This window comes from Tetrao urogallus (genome assembly GCF_951394365.1).
Source record: "Tetrao urogallus genome assembly, chromosome: 3".
Lineage (NCBI taxonomy): Eukaryota > Metazoa > Chordata > Aves > Galliformes > Phasianidae > Tetrao > Tetrao urogallus.
In genome coordinates, this window is record NC_136815.1 from 25,056,255 (window position 1) to 25,068,255 (window position 12,001).

Below are 12,001 nucleotides of genomic sequence, written 5' to 3' on the forward strand. Positions count from 1 at the left end.
GCTAAATAGTCCAAAGACTACTTGGAGTTAAATATTTGATATTTTAAGGGATGCATTGCAATGCAGATAGACTTTAATTTCTATTATTTTTTTGAGAATGTCAAAGAATAGATTGCTGAGAAACCTTCAAATAACTGTAATCACAGTTCATCTTCCTCAATTGTTCCCCTATAGTTATGATATTTAACAAAGCATTATTGAAAAAGTAAGACATTTTGTCTTTTTTTATCCCATTCTTCATTCTCAGCCTGTGACCTTACCATTCTGCTTGTTGTTAAATTAGATCTTACATTAGGGAATAACTGCATAGAGATAAAACATTCTAAAGATTGGCAAGAATTCATAAAACATGTGGTGCTTTATTAAGCTCTGTGAGGATAACAAACCCACCAACTAGACCTAAAAAAAACCCCACAACTTTGTTGAATAAATACAGTGCAAATTTCTTCCTAGGATATTGTGTAGGACACTAACCAGGCATTAGCTATGTATAAGAAAGGTGAAACTATGATTATTTTAGTTTTGTCATATATTCTTTATTTCCATTATAATCACAGTTAATGAAGTGCATTGACTATTCACTTGTGGAAAGTGGCATACGACCTAAATGAAATCATGCTAATTTAAATATTTATTTTTAGTACATTTTAAAATACGTAAATATAATTTAGAAATAAAAGAAGCTAATATTCATTATAGTCAAGCACCATTTGCAGTTCATTTCAGCTCATTATAATATGTGGTTCAGAGTTTGAATGCTTCTCACAGAATCACAGAATCACAGAATCACAGAATCACCCGGGTTGGAAGGGACCTCAAGGATCATGTAGTTCCAACCCCCCTGCCTAGCAGGGCCACCAAACATACACATTTAGATCAGGTTGCCCAGGACCCCGTCCAACCTGGCCTTGAACACGTCCAGGGACGGGGCATCCACAACCTCCCTGGGCAGCCCGTTCCAGGGCCTAACCACTCTCCTCGTAAAGAACTTCCCCCTAACATCCAACCTAAATCTTCCCTCCTTCAACTTGGATCCATTTCCCCTAGTCCTGCTATTGTCAGCCCTTATGAAGAGTTTACTCCCCTCCTGGGTGTAGGTTCCCTTCAGGTATTGATAGGCTGCAATGAGGTCGCCCCGCAGCCTTCTCTTCTCCAGGCTGAACAAGCCCAACTCCCTCAGCCTGTCCTCATAGGGGAGGTGCTCTAGCCCCCTGATCATCTTAGTCGCCCTCCTCTGGACCCTTTCCAAAATCTCCATGTCTTTCTTGTACTGAGGGCTCCACACCTGGACACAGTACTCCAGATGGGGCCTCACAAGAGCCGAGTAGAGAGGGACAATCACTTCCCTGCCCCTGCTGACCACCCCTCTCCTGATGGAGCCCAGGATCCCATTTGCCTTTCGAGCTGCCAGAGCGCACTGCTGGCTCATGTTGAGTCTCTCGTCCATCAGGACCCCCAGGTCCTTCTCTGCCGAGCTGCTCTCAAGGACCACTCCTCCCAGCTTGTACGGGTGCCTGGGGTTCTTCCGGCCCAAATGCAAAACCTTGCACTTTGCCGTGTTGAACCTCATTAGGTTCACCCGAGCCCAGCTTTCCAGCCTGTCGAGGTCCCTCTGAATGGCATCCCTTCCTTCCACCGTATCAACCGCACCACTCAGCTTGGTGTCGTCAGCATGAGTCTGATAATAATAATTCAATAAGTCTTCTCTTTCTTATGAGAGTCTTCTCATTCTTATTGAAACTTTTCTGTAATTTTTATCTGATCAAGAGCCACCTTTCCACCAGCAGAGGGACAGAAGCTAAGAAGAGAAAAAAGACAAAAAAAAAAAAAAAAAAGAAAAGAAAGAAAACCCTCTACACAAACAAAAAGAAAGTAAAAACTGGCAGCCAGATGGAACATTTCAATTTCTTGTACACAGACCTTCCCATTAACAATCAACACAGTTGTAGCAGACTAAACATATCTTCCTATGTAAATGTTAAATACAATTTCCTATAGTTTGAATCAATACAAGCCTTGCCCACTAATATTAAAGCTCTCAGTGCCCTACTGTCTCAGTTTTTATACTGTATTTTATATATTTAAATTTATATTTATTTCTTTTTATCCAAAAAGCATTTGCTTCCTAATAACAAATTGTGAAGGATTTAATTTCTCACTTGAGTCTTGTGTACTCACATCTGTACTTTCTTTATTTGCTTTATACTACTTTGTTATACCTGAATGAAAGAAATTCCTCACTCAGTAGTGCTGTCTCTTATAATGGTATGTACTCGACTGATGTTTATTTTGCTATGATCTGATCTTGTTAACAGCTGAATTTGACTTGTTGGGTATGGCTGATAATGATCAGTTCCTAACAATTGGCTTTACTTATGAAACACGGGGAAAGGTAATGGCATTACATACATCACAGCATATGCCTCCCAGTGCTGTGCAACAGCTGTCATTTTGAATGATCTTCTGAAACAGAAATGAGCTGGCTCAGTATCATTCACTGGATGCCATCTGTTGTTCATGCTGTAAGTACCAACTAGTAAGATCCAAGACACGTGACTTCTCTTATTGTCGCATTTGCGACTGCCATTAGCATCTAAAGCCTTCTGTGTCCAGTTATCTGAACTGGGAGAAAGTTAAACCTCATAGGAGTAAGGACAGTGAAATACTGAAGATCACCATTATCATCATCACTTTTAAGTGAATTTTTTAGGGAATCTCAGTTAAGATAAACGTCTTGTTAGCACAGGCTTTAATTCCAGTTAAAAATGTTCTTAGATCTCTGTGTCACTTTCATTTTTCGTACTTCAAATGGCTCTGCACATATTCATTTTTTGAACCCTTTCTTCCCTCAGCTGGCAAGGGGGAGAAGATGAATCTGTTGAGCAAACTGTAGTGTCTGCACTTGGAAGTGGGTGACAAGCAGCTGTAAACAAGTTGATAAAGAATTGACTCTGGAAACCCAGCATGGGAGGGCCTTAAACTATATCCCCTCTCTTAATTAAAACTGTGATAAAATGAAAGTGTACTTTAAATCCCTACAGTACAAGCAGGGAGATTAAAGAAAAATAAGATCCCTTTAAACTCATATTTAATACTACTGAGGGATAGTTAAAATATAAAACCAACTGCAAAATAGCTTTTTGGATTTTTCCTCCTGGTGACTGGCATATATCTAATCCTAGATCCTTGGGTTGATATTACACTTTCTTCTAGAATATTTATGCAGAACAGTGCCTTCACATATTAAGTTTGTGTAACAGCCTGCCTAGTCTAATAGGTAAATAAGACTACATTGAACTACATTGATTTTATCTCTTTGGATCTCTTTCTAAATGTATCTGAGGAAAATATATTTTGTTGTAGAATGAGAGAATTGTGGAATAGTTTGGCTTTGGAAGGATCATGTAGGTTTGAAGAGATCACATAGATCCAATCCCCTTGCCATGGGCAGGGACAACTTCCTCTAGGTCCTGCTGCTCAAAGACCCATCCAGCCTGAACATAAGGATATTACCTTTTTTCAGCCCCAAATATCTATGTTTGAAAGAAAAGTATTTACTAAAAAATACAGGTGAGAGGTGGATTTTGAAAAAGAATTATAAGGAAGCAAAATGTGAAAGTGAAAGGGTGACTGCAGAAATAGATCATGAGACTAAGTATGTTGAAAAGACCCTAGGAAAGATCTGGAAGATGACAGAATTATTAAATATCATTAGGTTAAAGGCTTATGATCTGAGACTGTGAAGTGAGTGGTATGAGTCATGGAAGTGTACGCTGAGAAGGATAAGCTTGTCTAGGAAGCCAGAACAAATTGGAGTTGTGGACTGGTGAGTCAAGCTATCTAGTCAGAAGTGAGCACAGGAAAAAAACTCTCCAAATACAGGTACACTGGAGCCTATACTGGAAAATATTGGTGCCAATTTTGCTTTTATAGACATACATGCCCATATGTAAACAATATATTGAACTAGTAAAGGCAACAGTAGGGATTCATGTGAGCATTGCTGTACTAAAGGCAACCCTTCATTCATTTCAGAAGTGATTTTTACATCAGAACCTCAGTCTGCAGTGTTTAAGCCATACTAAGGTTATTAATGTGAACACGATATGAAAAAATACTGTTACATCTATAGTTATTTCAGAAATAGCCCTGTACATTATGCATAAGCAATTTAACTTTTTTTAAGAGAAAGAGAATATGGAGTAACAGTAGAATATGGTCTATATAAAAATAATGATTTCTATTTCTTATTTATTTGTATGCTTTCTTATCTCATTTTGTCTTAAAAGTAACTTTCTTCATGAAGCATAAATCTATCTCATAGTATTATTGTAAATATACTACATCACTTTTCACAGAGCACTTTGAGTTTGATTCCCATTTAGGTGGTATTAAAATACTATGTGGATCTATTAGATAACAGGTGTTCAGTAAATGCGGAGTATCTGTAAGATGTATTTTATTTTGTATTATCTGCAGCGATATAACATTTTTCATTTCAGTGTATTTAGCAAAATCTCTGTAGCCCCATGGGAGTCTTTCTTTAGAATGTGTACATTTCAGTACTGTGAGTTCTGAGGACTAACGCCCATATACATATGTGTATATGTATGTTTTTGTACAGGTAACAAGTTCTGGGTTTTCAAGGACACTACTCTCCAGCCAGGGTATCCTCATGATTTGATAACACTTGGAAGCGGAATTCCTTCCCATGGTATTGACTCTGCAATTTGGTGGGAAGACGTTGGGAAAACCTACTTCTTCAAAGGAGATAGGTTGGTACAGGAGTTCTTCAAGGAAGCAGTTTGGTGGATGTGGATGTCAACTAAGCATTAATCTTTTGCACTGTTTCTCAAAAAAAGTCCCCTCAGTAGTTTACTGTTTTCTGTGGATGGAGTTAGTACCTCTTGCACTGAGGATCATACTATTTTCAAATTTCTTATATCCTATATTAATGTTAGCATGTTGGAATGTGTTGTCTGTTTCTAGTAGAAAATTATAATTTAGAAGTCAACAGGCAAGTCAGAGTTGTGGCAAATTTAAACCTAATTACTCCAGATAATGCAATTGTCTTGCACTCAAAGTACAAGATAAAATGTTGGTAAAATCTGAGTCCTGGCAGACTTTCAACAGTCACTTAGTCTCTGTCTTCATTTCCCTGTCTGTAGAAATGAGGGAAATAATTTTTTTCTGCTTTATAGAAATGTCAAGAGAACTCACTAGTTTTTGAAGTTCTAAATGCTATTTGAAAGATGGATTTTACCTGTATTTAGGGTGCTACAATATTTATTGGTTAATGTGTTCAGAATACTCATAAATAATTTGCGTAATAACTTCATTAGTTTCTTTAATATTTATATTACTATTTGTAATAGTGCAGTTGCTGCTGTTATTGTTGTGTAGTGCTTAGGATTCTGAGACATTGATAGTATTACTGAATCTCTCAAGAAATTTATTTAATGTACATCATAGGATAAGTTTAGCACAATACAGTTAATCATCTTTTACCAGTATTATAATATTGGCAATGGTCATGGCAATACAGAGTTCCATGACCAATTGTATTGTTAAGCTATTTAAAAACAAAAGCAAAATAATAAAAAAAAATGTTCTCTGACACTCATGGTAAAGAAAGTAGACAACAAAGTAAAATTTTGTGGTGTTTGAAAAATAGGTTTCATTTGAAACAGGCATTTTCAAAGTGAAGAAAGACATCTGTATAATGTTCTTCCTCTTGTTGAGAATATTTGTAATATTTTTAATGCAAGTTCATTTTCAGATAACGGTTTTCCACCTCCATGCTCTTGGTAAAGTATATGCAGTAGGAATCTTATGTGACCTCTATTTCCTTCATTCATCAGCATCCTTTTGTACTTTCATACACAAACACTTTCTTAGAATACTGCTGGTAGTAATAGAAGACTAAATGAACTTTTAGAAAAAAAACATCTGTTGATGAAGAAAATCTCTTCTTAGAGCTAACAAGCACAATAATACTCAACAGGATAAAAATGCTTTACAATATGTAAGAAGGTTAAAGAACATGAAACTTGCAAAGACAGTTGATCTATTGCAGGGTATTGATGACCAGTGGGAAAAAAACTCGTGTTACATTAAGCTTACATTAAGCTGCATAATTTAGATAGCAATTTTTTTTTCTTAATAAGGAGTTTAATTTCGCTGGTTTTAGTAGTATGTATACATCTACAATTGGGCTGGTCTGATCCTGAAAAAAAGTGTAGCATAAATGTAGCTGAGTAGTGGCAGGAGGTAGGAATGAAAGGGAACCAAAATATTATGCCATAATCAAAATAATCGTATTTCTTATATAACTCGGGGATATGTGCATTTGTTTTGACAGTAAACTTCACTCAAAGAGCTCCAGAGAAGAACCTAAACAAAGGTTAGCGAAAGAAACAGTTAGACCAATGAAGTATCAGGCATCAAATATTTTCTATAAAATATAAAGAAGATTCAAATAAGTTATTTCAAATGGTAAATTATATCATTATATGCATATGGCTAAGTTAACATATGTATCAATCATTATTATGATTTGAAATGATCCATTCAAACACTTTAGATAATTCTTCCAAATAATTTTATGAAAGCAAAGAAGGGACGAAAAACTACAGAAAAACATTTTACCCTCTCTTATTCCTGTCTTTAAAATTGAGTAGTGTAGAACAAGGTAATAACAGCCTTGATACACTTCTTGACACATGGCTTTGTTTATGCCTATTTTTTGCACTATTAACTGAATATTTTTTCACTTTTAAATTTTAATATTCTTGTAGTTGAAAGTAGACAGAGGAAAGTAAATACAGGTAAAAACATGTTTTAGTAAATATATTCTATTTTTTTTTTTTTCCAAAGTCACACAGTTCATTTTCATTTATTTTCCCTCTCTTTCTGTTTTGTTTGCTGCTTAGCAAGATACGTTGCCTCTTTCTCCACGTACATTGTGAAAGACGTTCCATTCAAATTACAGAGCATTGCTTTCTTGACTGGTTATTCGTGTACATGAAACTATATTAAGAGATCAGGCTGTAAAATAATGTATGCATTAGAGAGGAAAAATTAAGTGCAAATAGTTCTTTGTATAACTTGCCATATGTATGAGACTTTAATTTCATTGGAAGTTTAAATCCAAAAAAATGCCCTACAGGGAGACACAGAGGAATTTCGTCCGTGTTGCTTTTTTCAAAAAGGAGACCAAGAGATGAATTGTCTAAGTACTTTCACAGGGACAAAATATCAGCCAGTTAAAAACTCTTAAATATATCAGAAAATATCATAACTATTTCTAAAAGCTGAAGTGAGATTATTCAAATTAGAAGGTTCTAGATTTTAGCAATGATCAAATTGTCAATGCTGGAGTTATATTCTCTGGTTTTTTGGATGTCCTGAAACAGTGTAGCTGCCTTTCTAGATGATTTTTCACTTGAATAAAGCTGAATTTGGAAACATAAATCTCCAATAAAATTTAGGATGCTCTAGGTTAGTGAAGCTAACCAAAATATATCAAAATACACAGAGATGTGTGTGAGTATGATATTTCTTAGAACCAAGCCAGTAGATGTGCACAGCAATTCAGCCAGCTGCATAAGGACAAATAAAGTATCAACATTATCTGTAAGGAAAATAACAACTGTAAATACTTCTCCGAAAATCAGAATACCCAGAATTTGCATACTGAGGCTTTTTAAACTGGGGAAAGGCTGGCAGACAAAGATGCAGAAAAACTTATTAATTTATTTTCTATGTATTTAATGATTATATGATAACAAAATATGAATGTATTTTCATAGGGAGTCAAGTTTATCATGCTGGCAGTTTTGTGATTAAAATGTTAGTTCAGATATTCTGGACCTTTTTCATATATGTTGCATCTCACTGTTTCACTGTGCAGAAGTGCTAGACATCAGAATTGCTTGACTATTAAGTGAAGCACATTAATGCAGTTGTCAAAGTGCAGTAATCTTTTTTTCCAACTAACATGAAGTTATCTTGTTGACAAATAATTTTACTTTCTCTGTTATCTGGTAGCATTTTCAAAGAAAAGAACTCAAGTATTCCCATTTGTGACTACTGGATATAGTGTGTGTTAGAAGTAAAAAACTATGCACTGAGTAAACTGTGTTAATTATCTGTTATGTTATAAATACCTTTTTTCCCCATTGTTAATAATAATAATAATTTAAAAAAAAATTTGCAGGTACTGGAGGTACAGTGAAGAAATGAGATCCATGGACCCTGGCTATCCCAAACCAATCACAATTTGGAAAGGTATCCCAGAATCGCCTCAGGGAGCCTTTGTCCACAAAGAGAATGGTATGCAAACACATTTTTGATTTAATAATTTGCTAACAATGTTTATGTAAGATACTGTAGTAAAAGAGTGATTGATTATTTATATTAAGCATTGGAGGTATTTTTGAATTATGAACAGAGGAAATATATCCTTCTATAGAACTTTCTCTTGTGAAAAAAGCTATGTTTGCATGTACCATTTAACATGAATGAAAATTATGGAGTCATAGAATCATAGAATATCCTGAGTTGAAAGGGACCCATAATGATGATTGAGTCCAACTCCTGACTGTTCACAGAATGGCCTGCAAATTAGACCATATGTCTGAGAGTGGTGATCAGGTGCTGATTCAGCTCCAGCAAGCTTGGTACCATGACCATCACCCTGGGAAGACTGTTCAAGTGCCTGACCACTTTTTTGGTGAAGAACCTTTTTCTGAAATCCAGCCCAAACCTCCCCTGTCGCATCTTCATGCCATTTCCTCAGGCTCTGTCACTGGTCACCAGAGAGAGATCAGTGCCTGCCCCTCTGCTCCCCTTCATGAGGAAGCTGTAGGCCACAATGAGGTCTCCCCTCAGCCTCCTCTTCTCTGAGCTGAACAAACCAAGCAACTTCAGCTGCTCCTCAAACACCTTCTTCCCCTCTAAACTATCTACCATCTTTATAGCCCTCCTTTGGACATTCTGTAATAGTTTTATGTTTTCTGTACCGTGGTGCCCAAAATTGCAGACAGTACTGAAGGTGAAGCCACACCAGTGCAGCATACAGTGGGACAATCTGTTTGATCAGCTAACAGTACCATGCTTGATGGACCTCAGGATATGGTTGGCCATCCTGGCTTCCTGGGCACACTGTTGACTCATGTTCAACTTGCTGTCAAACAAGATTTCCAGAGCCCTTTTAGTTGAATGTTCTTCACTATCTCACGCCCTGTCTGTATGCCAGGGTTCCAAGTGCAGAATCTGGCACTCACTCTTGTTAAACTTCATGTGGTTGGTGATTATTCAGCTCTCTAATTTGTCTAGATATAGCTTATCCATCGATTTGCATTTCATCTATAAATAGTAGGAGGAAATTCATGAGTCCTGAAGGTTTGTTTCTTGACATATTAATGCCAAAAACTGAAGTAATGGAGATTTTTGGCAGGGAGTCAGATTTTTATGCTTTTTATTTTTATTATTATTATTTTAATTTTTTTCAGTTAGGTATGTTTGGTAATAACATTGGTTTACACCTGAATGATCTAATAACAGCTCCGTGCAGATATTTTAAATCTGCGTGCACCATTTTCTCTTGGCAAAACTGCTTTTCTTCATCTTCTGAAGTACAGCTGTAAGCTAAGTGGAATTGAAGAGAGACAGTTCTTATTTCTGGCTTGAAACTTATTTCAGTGTATTTCTCATCCAGAACTGTTTGGGATGCTTCAAAGTGAATAGACCTAGCCATGATTATTTCAGCTCCAGCTGGGTTTTCAATGAATAAACAAACTAGTTGACCCTAATCTGTCAAAGACTGTATTCTCTGGAATTCTGTTATTGTTTGTAGAAATAGGGGGAAAATAAAATGCCCATTTATTCAATAAAAAGATATAGGATGACAGATTTTCTAGAAATGGAAAAGAAATGAAACTTGGAAAGATTTGAAAGGCCTGTGAGTTAGGTGTGTTTCTCATGTATTTTATCTTTTAGTGATAAAATAATTTGGTAATGACAGTTCCAGTCATTAAGTATAGAATACATGATTTGACCATTAATAATTTCAAATTTCTTCTTCAGGCTTCACATATTTCTACAAAGGAAAAGAGTACTGGAAATTCAACAACCAGATGCTCAGAGTGGAACCTGGCTATCCCAGATCCATCCTCAAGGATTTTATGGGTTGTGATGGACCAACAGATAGAGACAAAGACCGACACAGCCCTCAAGATGATGTTGACATTGTTATCAAATTGGACAACACAGCCAGCACTGTGAAAGCCATAGCTATTGTCATTCCCTGCATCCTGGCCTTGTGCCTCCTTGTCTTGGTTTACACTGTGTTCCAGTTCAAAAGGAAAGGAACACCCCGTCACATACTGTACTGCAAACGCTCTATGCAAGAGTGGGTGTGATGTAGGGTTTTGGTTTTTTTTTTTTTCTTTCCCTCCCAGGAGTTTGTGGTAACTTGAGATTCAACACAAGAGCTGTTCTGCAGTCTCCTAGCTAGGAGCGGGCATCTGTCAGTCTGAAACAAAGCTGATCCTTAAAACCCAGGAGGTTGCCTGTCCCGCGCATGAGTGGTGATTCGCTCAGCTGGGAAGCTTCCATGATACACAGTATCTGCTGTTTCTTCAGTCCTTTGTCTTTCTTTGTCATTCAATTTAGGCCTTTCCTCTGCACACTAAACGCCAGATAAACTATCAGGATTAAGTAAGGAAGAGGAAAAAACAAAATCTCCAATGTTTCTACATTTTTCCCTTAAGGCCTGTTCCCCTCTGAAAAATTTTCTGCTGAAAGTCAATTTTTTTAGAAAAAAAAAACCACAACAACTCACAGTGGAACTTTCAGGAAAGTGAGAAGACCCAAAACAGCTTTGTCTCCAAAGAGGATTGCTTTCTGTCTGCAATGGATAAAGTCCTATACTCCTACTTCCAGTCTTGCCAGGTGGGAGACCCGGATAACATGCAGGACTTCAGACTGTTCGGACAGCCATTTTCCAACAAAAAAGGGGCCAAAATATCTGCAATATAGTAACAGCCTTAATAATACATTCATTTTGTGTTTTATACAGCTGCTCTGGGCTACGTCCTCAATGTTTTAAACTCATTTATATTCATCACTATATTCAAGTGGAATCTTTTTATTGGCTTGTTTGATTTTTGGGTTGGTTTTCTTGCATAATCTTTCCCAAGCTATACCAAGCCAACTGCCCCAGGCCTTTCACAGGTCTGTCAGGAGTACTCATTCCAATGGATGGTGAAAAAGCAGTGTGTCTCTGAAGTGGATTTCAGTGAACTAAAGTAACAGTGATGCTATAGAGAAACTTGACACTGGTATTACTTTGGTGTAACCCTTTGAGAACTATTGCATCAGTTTCAGAGTCTGTTGGATGTTAATCTTGATTGTCATTAAATTACAAGATTGTGTTTGGGAAATAGAAATTTTAAAAGGAAAGAACAGTGGTCTTTTTTTTTTTTTTTTTTTTAATCTGTTTTTTTTTTTTTTTTTTTTCCTTTAACAGATTTCCTGTGACTGCAAGTGAGTGTTTAATTACTTGCATTATTGATAGAAAAGCATTAGTAACATAAAGAGAAAGTTATATTTATCAGCTACTTTCTGATTAAAGGAACCAAACGAAGGATTTTTCTGAACTGCTTGCAGTTTCATAGCCTAACCTTTTATCCTAAGCGTCTTGACTTTCTCTTTTAAACTATGTTGCATGATAATTCAGTTTACCTCTGCAGAGATAGAGTTACAGTTTCAAAGGAAAACTAAAATGATGACTCTGATATTGCATGAGTACCTTCTGGTGTTCCCCTGCATGTTCTCTATAGTTCTCAAAGGGTTAGTCAAATCTCTGGCCTTTAGCCAAACACGATATCATTAATAGAGCCAAGGGACCACCAAAGCATTTTGTCATTTTGTGTAATTTGTGCTAACAGCAGTATTGTCATTTTCATGTGACCTGCAGAGCAGGTTTGTATCAATA

At 36.5% G+C, this 12,001-nt stretch overlaps 1 protein-coding gene across 1 annotated transcript in view; it reads left to right on the forward strand.

Moving 5' to 3' along the window:
• The window catches only part of MMP16 (matrix metallopeptidase 16), a gene marked incomplete at both ends in the record, with an annotated part of 169,265 nt that extends 158,841 nt beyond the window's left edge, over positions 1 to 10,424 (forward strand). Inside the window, 3 exons of the mRNA XM_079533954.1 lie at positions 4,625 to 4,775; positions 8,219 to 8,334; positions 10,090 to 10,424. Coding sequence (XP_079390080.1) covers positions 4,625 to 4,775; positions 8,219 to 8,334; positions 10,090 to 10,424 — 602 coding nt within the window. The remainder of the gene's footprint in view (positions 1 to 4,624; positions 4,776 to 8,218; positions 8,335 to 10,089) is intronic.
• Positions 10,425 to 12,001: the final 1,577 nt, after the last annotated feature.